At 38.2% G+C, this 22,579-nt stretch overlaps 1 protein-coding gene across 6 annotated transcripts in view; it reads left to right on the top strand.

Annotated features, from left to right (window-relative positions):
- The window catches only part of ZNF143 (zinc finger protein 143), a 38,350-nt gene extending 17,059 nt beyond the window's left edge, over positions 1-21,291 (top strand). For all 6 annotated transcript variants that reach the window (XM_005529025.3, XM_014257894.2, XM_088057273.1 and 3 more), the window contains 10 exons: positions 1,926-2,000; positions 6,024-6,143; positions 7,123-7,198; positions 8,977-9,102; positions 12,034-12,213; positions 13,282-13,509; positions 14,736-14,884; positions 16,235-16,396; positions 17,190-17,336; positions 19,274-21,291. In XM_005529025.3, the coding sequence (XP_005529082.1) occupies positions 1,926-2,000; positions 6,024-6,143; positions 7,123-7,198; positions 8,977-9,102; positions 12,034-12,213; positions 13,282-13,509; positions 14,736-14,884; positions 16,235-16,396; positions 17,190-17,336; positions 19,274-19,357 (1,347 nt within the window). In that variant the 3' untranslated portion in view covers positions 19,358-21,291. The remainder of the gene's footprint in view (positions 1-1,925; positions 2,001-6,023; positions 6,144-7,122; positions 7,199-8,976; positions 9,103-12,033; positions 12,214-13,281; positions 13,510-14,735; positions 14,885-16,234; positions 16,397-17,189; positions 17,337-19,273) is intronic.
- Positions 21,292-22,579: the final 1,288 nt, after the last annotated feature.

Here is a 22,579-nt window from a genome sequence, read left to right as displayed (position 1 = left end):
AGGACAAGCTTAAAGATCTGCGATGGAATCCTTCCAGAATCCTTACAATACTGAAAAAGAGAAGTTTAAAGTTGGCTGTCTTTTTTTGTTTGGCTCTTTTAAGACTTTCTTTTCTAAACTTAAAGGGCAAAGAAAAGAAAAAAGGTGGATTTGGAGAGTGGTGGTTCTTCCTTTCCCTGTCCTAAGCAACAGGCAGAAACAGAAAGATCAGTGGAGTGCCCAAAATCAATGTTGAATATACAAAGAGATCCAAGCAGACTACCCAGAAGCTCACTGGAAGTGGTGGAACATGTACGTTTTTATTGTTCCTCACTTCTTCAGGCACAGAACCATTTTCCACAACATGCAAAGCACATGCAGACTTAACTAGAGCCCTCTAATTTAGGGCTTAGTCAATGCCAGCATCCTCCCAAAGCAACTGAGGAAAAAAGGTCATTGCTCTCAGTAAAGTCAGAATAGGTGATGGAATTGTGAAGAGGTTACAGTGCATGCTTTCCTTCCATAAGCTGCTTTCCTGTGCCATCACAGCTGCTGGCAAAGTACAGTAACTGGGATTTGTGCATGCCTCAACACATGCACACACATTCTGCTTGGATCATTTGTTTCCAATAGCTGATCAAGTTCTAATTTCATGTCAGCAGTTCTTTTCTCTGCCAACAACAGGAAGTTCAGGATGAAGTAATTCAAGTCTCCTCTCTGTGCAGGTTCTCCCCCCTTTAAAAATTCTGAAGGAGAAGGTCCCAAAATAGCTATTGTTTCTCTCTGAAAAAAAAACACCCCAAAATTACCTGCTTTCTGACACTCTTTTCAATCTTTTTGTAATGTAAATTTGCCTCTGCTTGGGCACTTCCCTCATTATTGTTTTAGTTCAATGTTCCCAAAAGTGTATTGCTCATAATTGTCTAATTTAGAGAGACAGTGTGAAAACTTCTTGTGGGATGAGTTCATGTCAGTCCCCAAGCAAACTCCTGGGGGCTCGTGCGTTGGGCAAGATACTTCACACAGCCACCAATGTTCTCAGGGTGAAAGGGCAGGAGCAGCCATGGGGAGGGAGGGTTCCTGCCAAGCTGTTTTAGAGAAGAGTAAAATCACCTAGATTAGGCTTAGGTGCATCAGTCTCAGTCTTGAATATGATGGAGGCAGACAGTATTGTGAATGCCTGTGCTTAATACAGAGACCATTAAGGAATAAGAAACTATGCAAAGTATACTTTAATTTTTTATTTAGTGACGAGTAACATCCTGTTCTTTGAGTTGCTGCATGTGAGTGAGTGTGGGGTGTTTTATTTAAACTGGGTAATTATATTTGTATTTAAATAAAAATTTCACATTAACAACTAACAGTCTTTCAAATATTTTTTGCTCCTTGGAAACAGCAATACCTTTCTCCTCCTGGAGACTGTCTTCAAAAACAAACCTATGTAGCAATACCCAGGTCCTTGCTTAGTTGTAATTTGACTAGTTCAAATTGAGATGTAATACATTGTCTTTGGTGTTTTGATTAAAAATGCAGTTGTGCTGTTTGAAACAAGTACATTCTGCTTAATAAAGAGTGAGAGATATCTTTATTATAAAAGAAGTAAATGTTTGGGTTTGTTTTTTTTTGTCAGAACTCAGTATTGTTAATTTTACTGATTTATTGTAATACTGTTGTCAGTCTATTAATTTAACATCCTTAGTTCTTGCAGTCTTTCCTAGCCTGTTATAAAACAACTTTGCTATGCTCACTTGGCCTGTTGTATAATGCAGGTGCTGCAAGTGGTGATTTTTGTGCAAGCTCATGTACTTTGGGAATAACTATGTTCCAAGAGGGAGCTAGAGAGCTGTGAAATAATAAACCCCCCAGGAACTGTCTGTAACCCTCTGTTTTTCATTTAAATAAAAGTAACCTGTAAATGTTTTTCCCATTTCAACTTTGTTTTTCAGGTGTCTATTGATGGAAATGACAGTGTTAGTAGCACAGGAATTATAGGTGAAAATGAACAAGATAAAAAAATGCAGGTATGTGCTTAATACAAAATAATTAAAGATATTTCTTTCATTTGTCTTTTCTGCCCAGCAAGGTGCATGCTAGGGAGTCCTGTAGCCATAAACTAGGGTTTGCTTCTACCCTTCAGAAGCTGTAGATTTCAAACTATACAGACTATACTACCTCACTCTGTACAAGATCCTGTCACAAGAGTTTTAAAAGATCCTCTAATACTTACTGTTTTCTTGGGGGGTTTCCTGTTAAAAGATAATTTAAAATTGTATTGGCTTTCTAAGATTTTTCAAGCTGACTTGAGTATTTCATCAGTAAGAGTCTAAGTATTTCAGAAGTTGTTTTCCAGAGAAGGAGCTGACTTTTGGTAGTATTTAAAGCAAAAAATACTGTCTCCGTTAAAAAATTTCTTCTAGGAGAGACCATTCCAGGCATAGGTCTGGAACTGTTCTCTCTTTAATGACTTATTTGGATTCCACTTGCCTTGTTAGGGTCCCTGACCTTTCCAGCAGGTTATAAGGAATCAGTAGTTAGGGGTGTTGCTCCTAGAGAATGCTTAAAGAATAGAAAAATACTTCAATTTCTTATTCTGGATCCATATTGTTAGTACATATAAATGTAAAAACCTTTAAATGTGAAAAGATTTATGTAAATGTTCAAAGGGTAATAGAAAATACAGGTGCAAGTTACTAAGTCTCAAGTTTTTTTCCCTGAGATCAATAAAATTATGTAAGGAGAATGGTATTTGGCATTATAATGTATTTTATTAAAGGAAAAGGCAAAGAAAAATGTATTTTGGGCTTCAAATATACAACTAAAATAATATTAAAACCTCTATATCCTCACATGTTCACATCAAAAATGGAAACGTCTTTTTATTGAGAATGGGGCTTCTCTGGGCAAACCTTTTCTCCTTTTTGCTTAATTTAAGAAATAATGAAGTAGACAAGGAGAAAAAATATCTTCTTCCAAGATCAAAATACATTATCTGTGAAAGGAATAATTATAGGCTTACCTCTTACAGTTAGATCAAATTTTCTATTTTTAATCTTTTACAAATTAGATCTCACAATATTTAAAGCTGCAGACACTTCAATTTTGCCTTTGTGGCATAACTGTGGAAGGAGAGAATAACTAATATTTGCATTATTTACTGTATTGGACCATGTTCCAGAAAATGAAATTAAGAAATTCAGAGGGTTTGCAGGCTTGTAGGTTGGAATGGGGCTACAACTCCAATGAAAGGCAAAATTCAAGGAAGAGTAAGATAAAACCTTTGTTGGTTTTACCTGAAGTAAGAGCCTATTAAGTAAAATTACCTGTAATCAATATCCACCTAAATACTGATTTTGGCCTCAGCCACAAAGCAAACTGAATGTGGACATGGTTTTATCTTGTACATATATGGCAACATATGTGCAATATGGAAATGTGCCAATCTTATGGCATCTTATGTTCCAAACAAAACAAGATCTGATATTGCAAAAAAGGTAATGAGGCTTAGTCTAAAATTCTGACCCTTATAAGGTGGCCTTCAGTTGAAGGGGCCCAAAGCTATCAGTTGTGTATGAAAATATAAATAATTCTTATATATTGATTTAGTAGATACCTACTTGTAACTCATTTTGTTTTCATATATATTAATATATAAAATAGTCTCATATTTAGTTGTAGAATTAAATAGTTGTATATTTATAAACTTCTTAAGTCCATAGGGAACAGAACAGATGCCACACTACTAAGCAGTCACTCAGACTTGCCTGTGGTTAGTTAGGTGATTCAGCAAAGAAAAAAAAGCATAAAACCTCTTTGTAATTTCTACGTGGGAAAACAAAAGACTCTGTGTGCCCAAATGGATATCTCACTATTTCCTTTCAAACTTGCCATACCCATCTGTTCATAATATACACTTTGGTTGTATGATTCTGCTTTTATGTGTGCAATAGAAAAATCTGATATCTTTGTTTTTCTCCTGTGTTACCTCTCTGAGCTCAGAATGCATTTGTGATCTCTTAAAAATAGGGGGGGGGTTAATTCTATTTATTTATTCATTCTATTTAAAAGTATTTGAAATACACAGTTCCTCTCAGTAAGTTCCACATTATTAGAAAGGTGCTTCCTCCCCAGTTTTTATATCCATCTTAATATTGGAAAGGTTATGGCTGGTTATTTCTTTGCATATATCAGCATATTACAAAATTGTTTTCATTTTCTTTTAAACTTTGGCATACTTGAGCTTTATGGCAGAACTTAGCGAGTTTATACATATTTTAATAGTAGGTTTACTGATAGAAAAAAAAATAGTGTTTCAGTGCAGGTGCTCAACCAAGTGTATTCTTCATGATCCTTAATGTATTTGATTTCTGTGATTCATGCTGTCATGGATTAAACAGTAGTTTCAGTAATGGGTTTCTTGATCCAGGAGGCTGTTTTTTTTCTCTGTGGTTCCAGAGAAGATTTTCTAAAGTGATGGAGTTGAACATTTCAGCTAATTAAAATTTTGTATTGAACTTTGCTCCTTCAGTCTTACAAACAGTCTGAAGGTAATGGGTCATGCCATCCTCTCTGAAGAATATGTAGGAAAGGTGTTAGCAGTCAAGTTTGTGATTTCTCTGAAAGAGGAAATAAAGGTCTGTGTACTGTAGCAGGGCTGCAGTCTCCCTGCTGTGGGGGAGCGGTGGTGGGCTCAGGTGACTGAAGTCTCTGGTGGTGGATCCAAGCTCTTCAAAAGGGCCAGGTGGGGAAGGAGAGCAGCAGGAGCTGCCCTTCCTGGGGGAGCAGCAGGACTGCACAGGGCTTTGGGATGGGAGATTGCTCAGATCAGTGTGGGTGCTGAGGCTGTGACTGTGCCACAAGGTTATGATCAGGAAGGAGAAAAAGCCTTCTTCAGACAAGTGGAACAAGCCTCGTGCTCACAGACCTGCGTCCTCATGAGGAATTTTAACATCCTCAGTATCTGCCAGAAGGGCATCACAACAGGGCACATGAGGAGCATTCTGGAGTTCAGGGATGGCAACAGGCAATCCTAGAGCAGATTACTGAGCAGCTGGCAGAGACACTTTGCAGAGCCTCAGTATCCAAGAATTAGTTGGGAATGTGAACATTGGGAGCAGACTTCAGGAGTCTCCATCCTTGGAGATATTCAGAAGCTATTTGGATGTGGCGGTGAGCAACCTGCTGCAGCTGGCAATATTTTATGCTGAGAATATTGTCTCCTCATCCATCGTGTGAAATGTTCTTTTGACAGCTGGGGATAGAATTGGATCTGTAACAAAAAGGAGGTGATTTAAAAGGACAGACCATATAAAATAGTCTTGATTGCTATGCACAGAGTTGTATTAAAGTGCTGATTTGGGCTTCTGCCTCTGTGTTCCGTCTGTATGAGTGTTTCTTGCATGTATGAAGGCGCTGTACAAGGGATTTCACTCTCACTTGCAGCACTCCTGAAGCTGTGCTGTTTATTTTCATGTTGTCATGCCAGAAGGGAGATTAGAACCTAGCTCACAATGCTCTTCAATTAGCTTGATCAAAATACATGCATGGCAGACCAAGTACAAAATGCTTTCTTTCATTTTCAAGAAGTGCTCATTCTAAGGACATGTAGTTATTGTTTGGCCTTTCCATGAATTTATATTTTAAGGTGGTCTGATTTAGAACTAATTTCATTTAGGAGTAGATCTAGCACCTCAGATATAATCTAAGACTTGTCTGTCTATTAATTTGCTCATTTTACCACTGTGCTTATATTTTAAATTATTTGTCTTTGTTATTTGACTAATTAATGCAAGCTTTTAAATTTACTAGATACAAGTAAATATGTTTTACAGTTTCCATCATGATTTTCACTTATTTCTTTTTAGTTTATTTATTGAGAACTCAGAAATACATGGCATAGCAAACCAAAGAGAAACAAAAGAAACCTGTCAGAATCAGGTCTGGCTTGATAATAAAATGAAGTGTGTAACTTCTCTGATCCATTTTGGTTGTTGTTTTTCTTAGTATGTGGTTGGGGTTTCAAATTTTTTTTTCCTCTTTCACTTAAGATTGTCTTGCAAGGACACGGAACAAGAGTGACTGCAAAATCTCAACAGACGGGAGAGAAAGCTTTTCGCTGTGATTATGATGGCTGTGGAAAACTCTACACGACAGCTCACCATCTTAAGGTGATAGGATGTAAAATATGCATTGCTACTTTGTAGATATGATTTTTTGGAAAGATTATGTGGTTAAAAGTAATAGAAATTGAGAGAGAGACAATTGCAATGGGGCTGTTTTTTCAAATCTTTATTGGATTGATTTAATATTAATTGGTGGTGCTCAGCTGAGTTTACTTAGTGTTCTGGGATTGTGTTCAGTTGCTATATTGCCAGCAGGTTGAGGTTGTTTCCACCAGCAGTGTCACAGAAATTCTGGAATTCAGCAATTGCTTTATCAACTTTACATTTATGCATGATCATGCAAAAATTCCAGTTCTTGAAATATTTCACCATCATAGTACAAAGCGAGACTCTTGAAAACTAATACTCAAAGTGAAAAGCTGGAGCATCTTTTCTTCACAGGTGGCAACTTCTTAATTCTCTTCCTTTTTTTAAGTTAGGTAAAGGAATTACTGAAATGGTAAATGGTGTAGGGCTGCTGACATTCCAGCTGAGGCTGGCACAATCCCTTGCTGATGAGGTTAACTCCTCACAGTGCTGCTTTGTCTCTGACTCCAGGAGTCAGTGAGTGCTTGGCTTTATGAGTCACTTGCTAAAATGAAGTCCTTTCTGTAGAGGTTTCATGCAATTTAAGAGCATCATTGGAAGCATTCAGTGGAATCAAAAATCAGAGAGTGGGCTCTGAGGCATATTTACCTCCTGTCTTTAATGTAATGCATGATGGCAACTCTGCATGTATTTACAGAAGTGCTTTGTACCTAACTGACTGGCAGGAGCAGGTTAGACCTTGGAAAGAGACATCTTTAGTTTTAGGGAAAAACATTGTTACCATGTTTCATTATTTTTTCATCGTTGATATAAACAGACACTTCAATGTGAATCTTAATAAGATAAATAAGATATGTTGGCTTTGAGAATGAACTGTTTCTGTGCTGAAGTAACCAGATACAACATTTCATTAAGTCAGTGTATTGGATGTCAACAGGTGCATGAAAGGTCTCACACAGGAGACAGACCATACCAGTGTGAACATCCTGGATGTGGCAAAGCCTTTGCAACAGGTAATCTTCAGCTCCTCCTGCTTGTTAGTGTTTGTCTGTGAATAAAATGAGTTTTTAATATTTCCTTTTTTAAGTGCTATGTTGGTTGGGACAACTGGAAAAAAAAAGCAGTCTTTTTAGCTAGTGTAGCAATAGAAAGGACAAAGGATTTAACTCTTACTGAAGGGGGAAGGAGGTGAAGCACCCAAAACTTCCTTCACTCTTCACCTGTCATCTACAGTCAAACTAAATGTTAAAAAATAGGCCTTTCTTATCATTAAACTAATAGCAAAAGTTAAATGAGATGGTAATAGAAAACTGAACCTGTAGGCTAGGGCAGATTCCTGATCTTCTGGTCTAAATTTGAAATTAACTTTGATAGAAGATGCTGGTTTAAGTGCTCCTTATTTAATTTGTATCAGAGTGATACCTGTCATGAAGGGAACTCTCCATTTGTACAGATTACTCTGCTTATAAATTATGCTCTCCCTAGGATTGAATTTGATTGTGCAAAGTGCAATTACAAGGAATAAAACATGGAAGAAAGTGGAAGAGCAAAATTTGTTTCAAATTTTATTTTTTTACTTGGAATGTAAATCAGTATCATGCTTAGAAACATTAGGCTGTTTTTTTAAGTAAGGTATTTTTGAAATAACTTCATCTGATCTAATACATTTGCTACAATTGCTTCGAATAGAAACAAGCAAAATAAATACTGATGCAAAAAGTCAAAAGGGAAACAACCACACTTTTAAAGGGCTGCACCTAAGTTTAATTGCATAGTGTTTGTAAAAGGATTTCAGAACTATGTAATGAAATAGTCTCTTCCTTTGCACCACACTGATGTATGGCTGTAAACAGCTGTTTGTTTATAAATACTGTATTTTTGATCAGAGCCATTGTACTATTGTAGTTCAACAATCTTTGCTTTGGACAAAGTTCACTTTGAGTACTGAGTACTCTTTGGCTTAAATGGTGCTCATCTAGGTTCACATGCTTCATGCTTTTAAAACCATCAAGAACAGGAATTTCAGCTGTTTTAGGGAGAACCCTTTGAAATTAGAGCAGATGACATTTTCTGACAGGCTTTATTTTGTAGAAATGTATACATCACTTGTAGGTACAAGTGAAATTCAGGTTCATTTTCTAAAATGGCCATTTCAGACTTCTTTAGTCATTATCTTTTCAGGGAAGTACTGAAAGGAAAATCTTGCTTAAATGCTCGTTGCAAAATAATTTATAGAGGGCCTGATCCAAACTTCACTTCAGACTTGGAAGAGTTTTTGATGATCATGATGAGTTCCTGAAAGTAATCTTAAAGAGAATGAGTGTCTATGACTGCTCTTGGTTAGCACCTGTATATGTGGTTTTACTGCTGACTTGGTTTGTGGTTATTGCTTTTCCTATGAGCAAATAATTAAATGTCATTTTGATGACAGTAGTGGGAAGAGGAAAAAACTAATAAAACTAGATGGAACACACAGCATATGGCTTCCTCAAATTACAGAATAAATATATGTCCACATTCTAATAATTGCAGTTTATCCTTCTGAAGGGAAGGACAAGGATTATGGAGATGTTTTTTTTTCTTCAAAAATAAAGAACCAAAGAATTTCAAAGCTGTTATCCAGAGTAGTGCTGCTCTGTAGGATAGAATGAAGAGCTTGTGAAGAGTGAAAGAGTAAATTTTACTCATCAACATTCCTGACTGGAATGGCAAGTACAGCTTTTGCTGGTGATGGTTTATGAGCATCCTGATACAGTGCTTGTGCTGTGATTACATCTTTTCTGATCCCCAGGCTATGGGTTAAAAAGCCACGTGCGAACACACACTGGTGAGAAGCCTTATCGGTGCACAGAAGAGAACTGCACCAAATCCTTCAAGACTTCTGGAGACCTGCAGAAGCACATTCGGACCCATACAGGTACTGTCAGCACACCTTACTTTCTTGTTATTTCACCTAAGTGGATTTTTAGTTTTTTCTCTCTCATTCTATGACTTTATACTGACAAAATCAGCCTGTGTATATTCTCTTTCTGAAGCCCAGTGAGCTCAGCAGCATTTCAGCATGGTAAGAATCTACTGCAAATCCAGCATGCTTTTCTTGGAAAAAGTGCTTAAGCATTCACACTGCTATTGCAAATGCACTAACTTTTATCAGTGCCTCACTTACATTGTCACTGAGTCATTCGTTGCCTTCACAGATTCATCTGCAGCTGTAACAGAACAAGGAACTTTTCCTCAGTATTGCCTTTTAGAAATGGCTTCAGTGTTCCTCAGTTTTGGTGCTTTAATACAACTCACATGCCAGCTTCACGAAGGTTGATATTCTGGGCTTGTTATCCTCATTTCCCATCTCTTCTTCCAGCAGAAAAACAAAAATGTAGAAAACCAACAGCTACTAAAACTTGCAAAGGCACAAAAAATAAAATCTTTCATTTCATCTAAAAACATTAAATTGAAAGCCAAACCACAAATTCTAGACAACACACAGTACACTCTGCAAAACTCTGTGGGTGCACACACACGTAAACAAGTTTGCACAATGTCTTCTTTGTGTCTGTGATCTTCCAAAAGGAAAAAAAAAACACAAAAAACCCTTAAATGTAGGAAGAACAATCTATCACTTACTGACCTATTCCATTCAATATATTTATGTCTCTGCTAGAGCACTGACAAGCTTTTCCACTGAACTGTCTGAATCTTAGTGAGTCAAGAAGAAAAAATAAAAGTAGGGGTTGGATTTTTTTCAAATTCAAAATAACAGCATGGAGGGCTGGGATGTAAATACAGGCAATAAAAATTATTAAAACCTCAGGACGGCATTAAGAGATTTCTGCTTTTTTTTACTTCTGTACACAAAGAGAATCTGTTGGGATTAGTGCTATCTTGATTTTTAAGCATCAGGATGAACATGTATCATCTCAGCTCTAGAAGAGGACTGTTGATATGCACTGCATCAAGTAAAGACTATGAACTGAAAGGTTTATAGTAGTGTAGGACAATTTCATTAGCCATGGACTGTTTCCTTTCCTTCTTTATGGCCACACAAGGTGTCTGGTAATTTAATCTCTGTTTAGCAGTTGAGGCGAAATATTTGAGCCAGCCCTACGTGACTTACCCACCTGAACAATATTAGTAATAGAATCATCATCTCCTAGCAGTCCAGGGGTCAGAGGTGTCTTGTTTGAGATTTGTGAGTGTTTTCAGGAAGCTAAAGGATGAGAAGAAAATGGCAGGGGCTGTTTTGTGCAGGTGCATGGAGCAGTGTGCACTCATGCCTTGTGCAGGCTGCATCAGGGCACCAGGGGAGGCAGGTCTGGGCTCTCCCACTGTCCCCCATGGCTCAGAAACCTTTCCCTTCCTTTAGCAGGTACATCAGGGTCAGCGATTTCTTCATTTTCTGCCTGTTTTAACCAGAAGTGACTTTTCTCCCTTTTGGAGTAAAGTCTCGCTTTCAGTGCCATCAAATGCCTGCCTCGGCTTTCTCCATGACTTCCCCAGGCACGCAGCTCTGGGATCAGACAAGCTGCTGTGGACGGTACCGCAGTGGGGCAGAGCTTCCAGGCTTTGCATTTCTAGAGCTGGAATTCTCCGTCACCTGGAAACAGGTCGCTTTGCTAGGAAGTTCATTAGCATTTGAAAAGGCCCCTTCAGGGACCGGTCTGGTGACATTCCTGCGGGCATTGTTGAAGAGGGATCTGTTGTTTCTAGTGTGGGGTCTGTTGCTGGGTGGGGTTGGCTCTGCAGCCCTGCTGCTTTCAGACGTGTTTGGGGTCCTGGCTGAAGCAAGGATTAGGGGAGCTATGGTAACACAACACTCGGGGAATAAATACACACTGCCTTGGCAGGAAGCTGGAAAACCTTCCCAAAACAGCTGCCCGAAGGAGTGAATAGTAGTTTCCTCTGCCAAGGAGCGAACTGCTTTGGAGTTCCGCGGTATTACTGTCTATCAGGACTTGTTGTTTTATTTTTTAAGTACATATTGTTGTATCTGTAGCAGTGTTGTGGTCTCTCTTGCTCTCAGATTCTGCTCTTTGGTGAGCAGCACAGTGCGTGGAATCTACTTGGCTGTAGAAGTGGGAATTACACCAGGACAGTCTGTCAGTGGCTCGAACTTCTCTAAATTTAACCCCCTTTGCTCTCCTTCTCCGTGTGCTTTGCTAGATCTGAAAGGTCAGGGTTGCTGGAGTATTATTGGTTGGCCTTGCCTGCTATTCACAGTGAAATGCTTTGGTGCAGTGATGTAAGTTATCGTGCTTAAACTTATATATTACACCAAGAGATTTACTCTAAAAGAACCTGTGTTTGTGATATGCTTTGGTCTAGGCATTTGAAATTGGAGTTTCATGGCTACTTCTCTATAGAAAGTTTGTTCTTTTTTTGAGGTTAAGTGCTTTCTATCACAAGTTTTACTCATCCATGTTTATCCTGGTTATATGTTAAATCACGAAGGTATTTTTTTCATTTGAATAATTAACAATTGTCAAATGTCAATGGTATGATACACTTGGTTTGGATAATATATGTATGAACTGGGGAAGTTGTTACATAGTTGTTAGGTTATGGACAGTGTGCAAGCTAATCCAAGCAACTGACTCTATTCTATAAATGTTAAAGTATTAATCCAAATGCTTCATAATTTAGCTTACAGACTGTATGATTTTCCTGAATTTTGTTGGTTTTGGCTAAACTAGAACACTCCACAGGGGTGTATTCATCCTATTTCTGACTCAGGATCTCAAATATAAAATTAAGTAGCTTTAGGTTCCTACATTCAAGTCTCAGTGTAATTCAGAACTTTTCATTCTTTTGTAACCTTTGCGAGTGTACCTTTTCTTGTCTTCTTTTTCAGGTGAAAGGCCTTTCAAGTGTCCCTTTGAAGGATGTGGCAGGTCATTCACAACATCTAATATTAGAAAAGTTCACATCAGGACACATACAGGCGAAAGGCCTTATTACTGTACAGAGCCAGGATGTGGGAGAGCTTTTGCCAGTGCAACTAATTATAAGAATCATGTGAGAATACACACAGGTATATGAGTGATTTCTTGTATTTTGAATTGGAATCTGCTTGGGAGAGGCTGTGTCATTCTCTTTGTGAACAATGTTTTGGTGCGTTGTAATTTGGTATAGTCATGTTTATATGACTTGGTAATTCTGTTTGGGCCTCCTCTCCCTTCAGCTGAGGATATTTAAGTTAGATTTCCCACCTTGCTGTCAAGGCAGAATAATTTTGGTTTGGATACAAAGTTTTTTAAACTGGACATTGGACTGAATCCTTAATATAATTCTGGGGCTTGCCTCCCTTGTGAGCTGTTTCTTAAATAAATACCAGTAAAGGACAAGTCTGAGCTTAACTTTGGCTCACTGTTATGAGTCACCCTTTCATCCCAGCTGTATTTTCCTTGCTGCTGGAACTGTGGTCAAAACTTCCTTTTTTATAGACTGGATGTGAAAATACTTATCTAACTTGATTTTCAGAGTTAGTGAGCAGAAATAATAAGCACAAATTTGAAGATTCTAAATGTAAAAGCCAGTCATAGCCGTATTATCTTGGTAGACAAGCTTAATAGAGGGACGTTTTGTAGCTCAGTTTATATTTTTAGTTTACAATGTAATTTGGACACTTGTTTCATTGATTTTTAAATGGAAGATGTTTCTGTATTAAACCAGAATTGTTTATACACATGCTTCCTATGGATTTCCTCAGAGGTTTCAATACTCTGATGTGATACTAGTCAATCAGTATATCTGATCACCGAGGAAAATGATGGGGCTTCCAGTAAAAAAATAACAAAATTCTCAGTACAATGACAAACTGAAGTTGCAGTTTTCAGCTGATATCATTCTGCCTTCACCAGAAGGATGTTTTAGATAGAATGATAGGGAGAAAAATTGACCCAACTTGTGCTGGCAGTAATTCTTACAAAAAGACAATAAGACGTTGCATTGATAAAATTTGTGAGGTTGACCTTCTCTGTTGCCTTTGAAATTAAAGTATGGTTGGTAATGAAGGTTTGTTCCTAATTATCATTTGCTGGCAATTTTTCCTATGCATCCTGAGCAAAGTTCTCTTTATACCTTTTGCTTTCCCATGCAGGGGAGAAGCCCTATGTCTGTACAGTTCCTGGCTGTGACAAACGTTTCACAGAGTATTCCAGTTTATACAAACATCATGTTGTACATACTCATTCCAAACCATACAACTGCAATCACTGCGGGAAGACCTACAAGCAGATCTCCACCCTCGCTATGCACAAACGGACAGCGCACAACGACACAGAGCCCATTGAGGAAGAACAAGAGGCTTTCTTTGAGCCACCTCCAGGTTAGAATTGCAACCTTAGAATCTCTAGTTAAAAGGAGAAAGAAAAAAGGGCTAGATGGTATTTTGCTGGGGGATTTTGATAGCCAAGGAAATTAAAACATAGATAAAAAGTTAAAGTACTTAATAAAGATACCTTAATTTCTCTGTAAGATTTTTTTAGGGTGGTAGGCAACTTCTAGACAGAAATTGCATGTTAATTGGCCAGATAATAAGCTCATTTATAGCAGTCATGGGGTTAAGAGAGAAATTTGAGTTGCAGTGTCAGCAAACCTGCTAAAAACATGCATGTGGGCAAGGGACCAGAGAGACTCTAAGCTAACACCTTACTGGACTTTTGTTAGGGATTTTTCAAAGAGTGCATATACGTAACACCATGGCTGGTGGCATGCTTTTGTGTGGGAGTAAAGACTCTGCCTTGAGAAAAATATCTGTTTTTGCAGCACAGTGATATGGGCTGTTTTTGCTGTGGTTTAGAGCAGTTTCTGTAAACTGTCCTAGAGGCAGAGATGAAAATGAGCTGTTGTGCTGCACAACAGAGTATGCTGTTCATGGTATCATGAATATTGAATCCTATGAATCCTAAAGAATCAGACTGAAGGAAATACTGTGATAGGACAAACACCACCTGTCAAATTGTGATTTTTAGATGTGCCTGGAGATCAGAAACACCCGCACAAACTGTTTTGGTTAGAGAAGTTGTTTTGCTGCATGTTCATGGGAAACTGCACTGAATACCTCAAGCAGACTTGCTGTAGCTTAATTCCTTCTTTTAAAGGAATGATAACATTCATTTGCTGAGGTTAAACATTTATCAATATAATGAACTTAAGCCTTCACATAGGCAGCGCTATGGTCTTCTGTATGTTCGTTAATAACTTGTAAAAAAACCAATTCCAGTTGTGTTTGCATTGAGTGGTTAATATTTAATGAATAAATAAGAAATGTTTTTCACATTTTAATATGTGCTTACATACTAAATGTATATGTAGTATTTATCTGTCTTTTAAACTCATTGCTAGAAGATTATACCCTGTGTTCCCAAAATAAGACTTTCTGACTTGCTTCTGGTATCTTTCTTTCTTTTATTTTTCTCATCTTTCCACTAAATTTTTCTGTTGGAGTGTTTAAAACCTTCAGACAAGCCTGGGACTTAATCCTTGTCATTTGCTCTCCTGGGAGCATTTAGAGTGTGTAAAGTATCCTCTTTCCTTCTGTGTATCCAATAGGACAAGGTGAAGATGTGCTCAAAGGCCCCCAGATCACCTACGTGACAGGTGTAGAGGGAGAAGATGTCATTTCTGCACAGGTTGCTACAGTTACTCAGTCAGGATTAGGCCAACAAGTAGCACTAATATCCCAGGATGGAACCCAGCATGTAAGTAACTGTGGTGTTCGAATGCTGACAAAACCGTGCTGAGGATTGAGGCACAGGTTTGTGCCTCAAATCACACAGGATTCTTGTTAAACATTTGTGGGTTTCTTAAGGAAAGAAACTTCTTTGGAGCTGTGTCAAGATATGTTTAGGGTTGTGCCTCCTGTGGAACCTAAATATGTGAAACCACATTCTGACACATGAAACTGTATTAATACAAAATTAGGGGATTGGTCTCTCCTTGTTATCTTTGTCACTCTGAAAAGGGCTGTTTTAACAACTGTTGTATATACAGCCTATTTCTGAGGTTTCTCACAATTCCCTGATTATGCTGTTAATATCTGATGGCATCTTCACTGTCTTGTTTGCACACACTTTGAGGCGTGGAGGGGTGGGAAGTCTCTTCAGTCCAGGTGCTTCCTTTACCAGCAGTTTGGTTGGTAGTGTGCAGTTTCTAACATAAACTAAAGGATAAGGAATCCTTTGATACTGTTTTCCACTTAAACATTCCTATGGCTGTCTTTTTATTAAGGTTTTTCATGTATACATACTTTTAAGGATTTCATATGAAATTTCCTTGGAAGGGGATTTCAACACAACTCTTGATTCATTGTGGCAGTATATTGAAGGCTTTTGGGAAAAAGTTTCTGTATCAGCTGGCAGGGCAGCTGAAATACCAGTAACATATGAAAGATGTATTCTGAATTCAGACTGAAATAAAATATCCCAGGGGCCTGTTATATTGCCAGCTCTGGACATTGCAGCAAAACTAAGTAACTGGCATTTTTACCCTCTAAAATGAAGGCCTGCAGAAGCTTTGACATACAATTCTTACATTTAAATTATCTTTCAGCTTGACTTCAGTTCTGGGATTTATTACCTTGTAAATCAGACATCAAATTACATATCTGATGCCCTAACGCATTTATACTGGAGACATCAGTAATTTATATCATTAATCTGTTACAGATTGTTTATTTGTGGTTTAAGTTCTAAGCCCTTGCAGGCCTCTTTAGTATTTCCATCAAGATCAAAGTATGTCAGGTGGTGCAACCTTGAATCCCATTGACCTCTGTGTAAGACACATGCATCGATAATCTATTGTTAGAGTATCATAATCTATAATCTGCTGTTATTTGGGATACTCTCAGATTCTCATGGAATTGTAGGCTCTGGGATTAAGTATGCAGCCTCTTTCTGCTAGGGAGAGCCATATTCTTTTCTGTAAACAGGTAAGTGTATCTGAAAGGTCATGAACTGTTAGATCCCAGCCAGTGAGGCAGATGGAAGGAGGGCTCTGATCTGAGCAGCAAGCAAGCCCTTCCCTGCCTCAGGAGCTCCTGTGTGTTGCAGGTGAACATATCCCAGGCAGACATGCAGGCCATCGGCAACACCATCACGATGGTGACACAAGATGGCACCACCATCACAGTCCCTGCCCACGACGCCGTCATCTCCTCCGCAGGAACGCATTCGGTGGCCATGGTCACTGCAGAGGGCACCGAGGGACAGCAGGTGAGACACTGCCCTGCACACCGGGCTCGCGTCCCTTGGGGAGCTGCTATCAAATGGCTCCTGAGCCATCACACTTCTGTCATTGTAGATTTATCTCAGCAAAGCAGTTTCCAGCTGCCAACACATTCTCCTCGCAAGATATGTTCTGATATGTTCTGCTCCAGTGCTGTACATCAGCAGATGGTGGTGGAATGCTTTAAAAACAACCAGGCCCCAAGAAAAAAATTTGATGTACCAGTCCAATGATTCATTTAGGTGTCTGTAAAATAAGACCTGGAAATGCCAAGCATTTTCCCCAAAGTCACATAGTAAATGAGTGGCAGAACTAAGAATAGAATCCAGTATGAACTGTAATTTCATTGGTTAATATTATGGGACTGTAATTTATTTGGCAGATGGGAAACATTTGTGTAAGTATATATATCTGTGGATTTGTTTCTAATGTACAGATAAAACAGGAATTTAGTACAAATATGATGTTATCTATAAGTTAAAATATATTTACTGTTCTAGAATTGTACCACATGAAAATGAAGATAGTTATTAATCTCTGTGTAGATAATCACAGGTCTGTAGGTGCCTTTATTGAATTGCTACAGCCCTGAGGACATTTATATTTTAAGACCTAGTAGATAATTTAGAGAACACAATTATGGCAACTTTTCTTTTGCACAATACAATTACACTCATGAGCAATCCCAGCTTTGAATGTAACTTTGAAGGCAGTGGTGGTACAAGGTGAGGAGCAGGAGCAGATCTGCCAGGCAGGTGATTCTGTCCCTTTATCCTGAAGGTTGCAATCGTGGCCCAAGACCTAGCAGCGTTTCACAGTGCCTCCTCAGAAATGGGACACCAGCAGCACGGACACCATCTAGTGACTACAGAAACCAGACCTGTTACATTGTTGGCTACATCCAATGGGACACAAATTGCAGTGCAGGTAAGATGGTGATAAATGGGTTTTTTTGGAGTGTTTCTTACTTCTAGAGCTAGAAGCTACCTAGTCAGGTAACAATGATTTGAATAAGCTTGGTTTCCCTGAAAAAAATATAGCTTACAACCATATGATCTTGTATTTAAAATAATATATAGGGTTAGGAAGAGGAATAAACAGCATCTGATTTTCCAAATATACTTGTAGAATTCCCAATAAAAGGGGAAGGCTGGGGAAAGGCCAAACGTCAGGTCAGCTGAGTTGTTCATGGAGTCAGAGGTTTTCAGTGAAAAAGTGTTTTTGTTCATCCTTCAGCTTTACATATAATGCTGACATACATAAAGCCAAACTCTCAAGGGTAAATTGCTATGAACTTACAAAATTAGCAGATTTATTATTTGAGCCTTGAAATGCTAATAGTAAAATAGTGCAAATGGTTATATAGAAAGATTAATAATCAGAAATCTCTGGAAACAGAGACCTTCTGTTGTGTGCCAAACGTGCACAGTAGAAGCAGTCTCTGTAAATAGTTCCTCACATTGTTCAAACACTGTCAGGAAAAGGTAATTTCTAGGTATGAAAGAGCTCTTAAGAGCTCAGATTGAAAAGAACAGTATTAATATCCTCCTGCAGAAATGAGAGATTGTTATTTTACCCCTTGTTAAATGGAAAGTAGCAAGTCAGATGCTGTTGAAAGTTGAGAAGCTCTGAATTCTGAACTCCTCTCTCTTGAGCTAGGTTGGCACTAATCAAAACTGCCTGTAAGAGAAACCGTGTCAGAATGCAATTGTTTGCATGAGAGCAAGCAAAAAGTAACTTGCACCCTGAGCAGTGAGACCTTTAAAGGAAAACAGGCATTCTGCACAAGCCCCTCTTCTGTTGCCAGTAATGGAGCTTTAACTTAAGTCTCTACGTTAGTTAAACTTAAAATACACAAATAGAAGAGAGAGAATTCTAAATTGAAATACTATTGATTGTTCCTGAGGGTTTGATTGGCTTTTCTTTTGTACTTTGATACTAATAAATTAATCTATTTGGTTTCTAAGTACTGGTAAAACCAGTAGCCTGATAGTCCTTAATGAAGCCCTAACGAGGTGAAAAGAGAGGTCTTGATTTGAGTGGATCCAGAATGTGATATGCAGAGGCTGTAAAAATAAGTGATACTTAGAATTGTCCCATTAGGTCAAACAATTTGGTTTTACCTTTCACATTCTCATATGTGTTTCTCCTGAGCCAATAGGTAATGGCCAGCTTTGTTTTTTTTGTGAGGTTGAGGTTGTCTTCAGTGTTCCCCTGGCCATATTATAAAAACTCCATAGATTCCTTCCCAAAATTATGTCCAGTTGTCTTTATTCAGGGTTGGTTATCTTGCTTCTGGTAGTACTAGATAATTTCCTCTCTAAACTAACTGTAGAATCAAACAGTGTCATCACAATAGCTTTTTCATACAGTTGGGATTCTGCAATAAATGTCCACTTTTTCTATAAATTATTGTCATGTGGTGTTCCAAAGAGCTGACTGTTAGAGAGTTAAGAAAAATGAAGATGTTTGTTTGCTCTACCTGTGATAAAATGTACTGCAACAGCCACTGTGACTTCTGCAAGCCTTGTAAGTCTGAGCTTTGTAATATCTGCCAAGTAAAATATCACCTACTTTGTGGGTCATGAAGTGTGTTTACCATGCAGCAGTTCTTTGAAGCACATGTATTTTGTAGTTACATAGAAACTCAGTGTAATCTCCTATCAGCAGCTATCTTAATTGTCATGCTGATTAGATAGCTGCTGGTGTATATTAGCCAGGAGAGGTGTGACAATACTGATCACACTTATTTGGGCTGAAGTATTGTTTGGTATCTAGATCTTTGCTTTCAAATAATTTTTGATGCGTTTATTATCCAAGTGTAACATTTTGGATTTCTTTCTGTTTAATTGCGTTCGTTTCAGCTTGGAGAACAACAGTCTCTGGAAGAAGCCATTAGAATAGCCTCCAGAATACAACAGGGGGAAACACCAGGGATTGATGATTAACTTCCAAAACTGCTACCAGAACAATAGAGTGAAAGGTATTTTATTTTCAACCAACAAAGGTCCATGCCAGCAACAGCCCATAAAAACTTTGAAGTCCCCCACTCAGTGATACTGTGTACACATTTTATGCAAGAGTGAAGAACATTTTCTAAGTTTTGTGTACATAACCCTTGGAACAGACTGACATCATCTACTTCCAACCGTTGCATTCAGGAGTATGGAATTAGGATTATATAGTAAACTTCCTTGTTATCCTTTCATCAGATTTCAGACTGGTCTACAAGCAAGTAAAAACAGAAGTATTGGAATTAATTTTTAATGTCATGTACAAATAATGAAGGCATTACTGAAGATTTCAGCTGTTTAAATAACCATTTCAGGAACATTACAAGTAATAAAGGCAGCAAAGCCTTTTTAAATTGCATTCCATTAATGGAAAAGTCTTGGATTTTGAGCCTACTACTGTAAATCTTCGTATTTTGATTTGTTTCATACAGATTTGAATACTCTTTAGATTATCTACCCCATCTCATTCATTGTAAATACAGACTGTTAATGCTGGAAGTGCTAATTATATTATCTTTAAATTGGATTATGTACAAAGAACTGGTTGTTCAATATTAAAGAAAGTAAATCTAATGATTTTGTTTCTTCACATATTTTACTTAAGATGTTACTCTCAAATTATTATGCAATAAAATATAGCAAGATTGTATTGTTTAGATAGGATGATATTGTTGTGTGATGTATTGTTTTACTTCTTATTGAGACTGAAGTTCAAATTATTTATTTACGGCCTTGTATAAATTTTTCCAAAGTTTATTTATCATAAACTTAATTTTTTGACATTAATTTTGATCGTAATCCACTATAGTGTATTAAGTAAATACTGGTAATAGTTATTTCAGACATTCTAAAACACTACAAGAGTGATTTTCACTAAAAGGTGAAGTTACCCATTTTCAAGAGAACTGTTTTCAAATGGTGCATTTGCAGCAAAAGTACAAGTACTAATAGTCTATTTTCAACAGTTCTGAGTGCCTACTGCTACCATTCAGTACCTAGCATGTGCTGATAATCAGTGCTTTTGAAAATCAGGACACAAGTTACTAGAAAAAAGGATTTGATGATGATGTAAGTACAATGCTCCTCTCCAACTATCATTCTGTAAAGGAAAAAAATCCACTGTAGATATGTCTAATACATACAGCAAAATGTAACTTCCAATTTTTTTTATATGAAGAAGTGTTTTTACTCTTGTCTTGTTAGCAGGCTGGTTAAGCAAGTTAAAATTTTTGGCTTCCTGTAAGATTCAGTGCTTATTTTAGATTAGTGTCAAGAGCACTTGTGAAACTGAAGCCTCACCTTTTGCCTTCTCAAGGGAAGGACTGAACATCCCCTGGACAAAATCTTTATTAAGGAATCTGAAGTACTGTGAGGTGCACATCCTATATGAAAAAATAAAGTCCATAACGAAGTACCTGGAGGTATTTGACCTCAGAAAGGCCAAGTTTGAATAGAATGAGCCAATTTATTGTGAATTACAGTGTGGGTTGCAGCCTTTTATGTTTTCTACACAGAAAGCCAGCTGTAAAGTGCAGTGAGAGAATACAGTACTGTGGGATAGATGGGGACAAAGCAAAGGCTATTCTCTGCCTAAATTACAAGGGAAAACTTGGAAACATTTAGGTTGTTGGTAACTTTTGTATAGGATTGAGGTTGCTTGCTCACTTAGGTGCCGGTTTTCCTGAAATGTTGTAAATCTTGATATCCCATGGAGATAAATGTACTATGCAAGGAGGATTAATTGCCTGTCAACTAGATCAGTTTCTTAGTACTTATCACCTTTTAGATATTAAAGTTGTATCATTTGACATGAATGTTCAAAGGTTTTTTTTTTTTCCTTAAATTACATTGCTAATAGTTTCTAGAAACGGTGGCTGGAACGGTGGCTTTGACTTAGCAAAGAAACAACTTCAGTTCTTACTTCTCATTTCCCAGGACATTTCCTGACCACTGTACAAATGTGAGTATTCTTTGTCTTTCATACAAGTTGGTTTGCTGCAAAGTGTTCATTCACAACCAGCTCAGTCAAGAAAACTGTATTTTACAAACTATTTCTGTGACTGTTACCTTACCAGTTACTCTTGCAAAACTCCCAAGTCAAAGGTCATGCTTCCATGTTTTGCTAGCTACCTCTACAAAGGAAAACTTACTGAACAAATAAGGTAGAGTGATTTAGACTGCTTAAAGAAAAGCTGAGGTGATTGTGTGCCTTAGCTGCTAGGCCTGCCTTCATAACAGACTCATCTTCTGCATGGAGAGACCTTGGTGATTTTTCCCTCCCACTTCCATTCAGCCAGGACTGGAAGGAGCTGTTTTGGTAGTTTATGCTGCACTTTGGCCTTGGAAGATCCTGTAGTGGAGTTTTGACAGGATGAGATCGGGTTAGATAGATAGAAAAACTGGCAAAAAGGATTTCAAGAGGAGGAAGAAAAGAATATGACAGGACTCAGTGTTTGGCAGTAAAAATCTTTATACTTTACCCACAGTGTATCACTGCCTCTTACAGACTGACCCCCACATTTCCAGTCACAATTTTTCTCTTGTATTTCAATACCCAGCCTATACCAGTTCTCTCCATAAAGGAGTAAGCCCAGAGTCTTTCCAGACCTCACAGTAAACTTTTCCCATTTAAGTATTTCTCCAGTTTTTCCCTATGGTGGGTTTTGCTTTACTGTAGTTTAGTGCCTCTTCTGACAGTAAAAGAGGTGCTCCAGGCTGATGACCTATTGTGCCAGACACGCTCTGCATAACATTTCACCCTAAAGGGCTGATGGTTTTCATAAGAGTAAATCCTGCTGTAAACAGCCTCATCCGTGCTGCTGTGATTAACCCCAGCTCAGCTGACCGATACCGCAGATCCTGGGTGCCAGACAGGCACGTGGTGTCTGCTCAGCACAAGGGGCTCACAGACCTCCTAAACAGCGGCTCTAGTTCCTGACCCTCCTCACCCCTCAAATACTGCCGGCATTTGTCTCACTGGCTGCTCTGGTTTCTGTGAGGATTGTGCTGCAGCAGAGAAATCCCTCTGCATCGCTGTGCTGTTCCCAGTGCCCTCAGGGAGCCTTCCCCAGGGACAGGAAGCCATTTAATCGGAATTTAGCCACCAAGGAAAGATGGTGTGGAGTTAGGATATAGTAGAAAATGTTTCTGAATGTG

The sequence above is a fragment of the Pseudopodoces humilis genome, chromosome 7, assembly GCF_049639895.1.
Source record: "Pseudopodoces humilis isolate 2021_Gansu_Grassland_sample_001 chromosome 7, ASM4963989v1, whole genome shotgun sequence".
Classification (NCBI taxonomy): domain Eukaryota; kingdom Metazoa; phylum Chordata; class Aves; order Passeriformes; family Paridae; genus Pseudopodoces; species Pseudopodoces humilis.
This window is presented reverse-complemented; position numbering and strand designations above follow the sequence as displayed.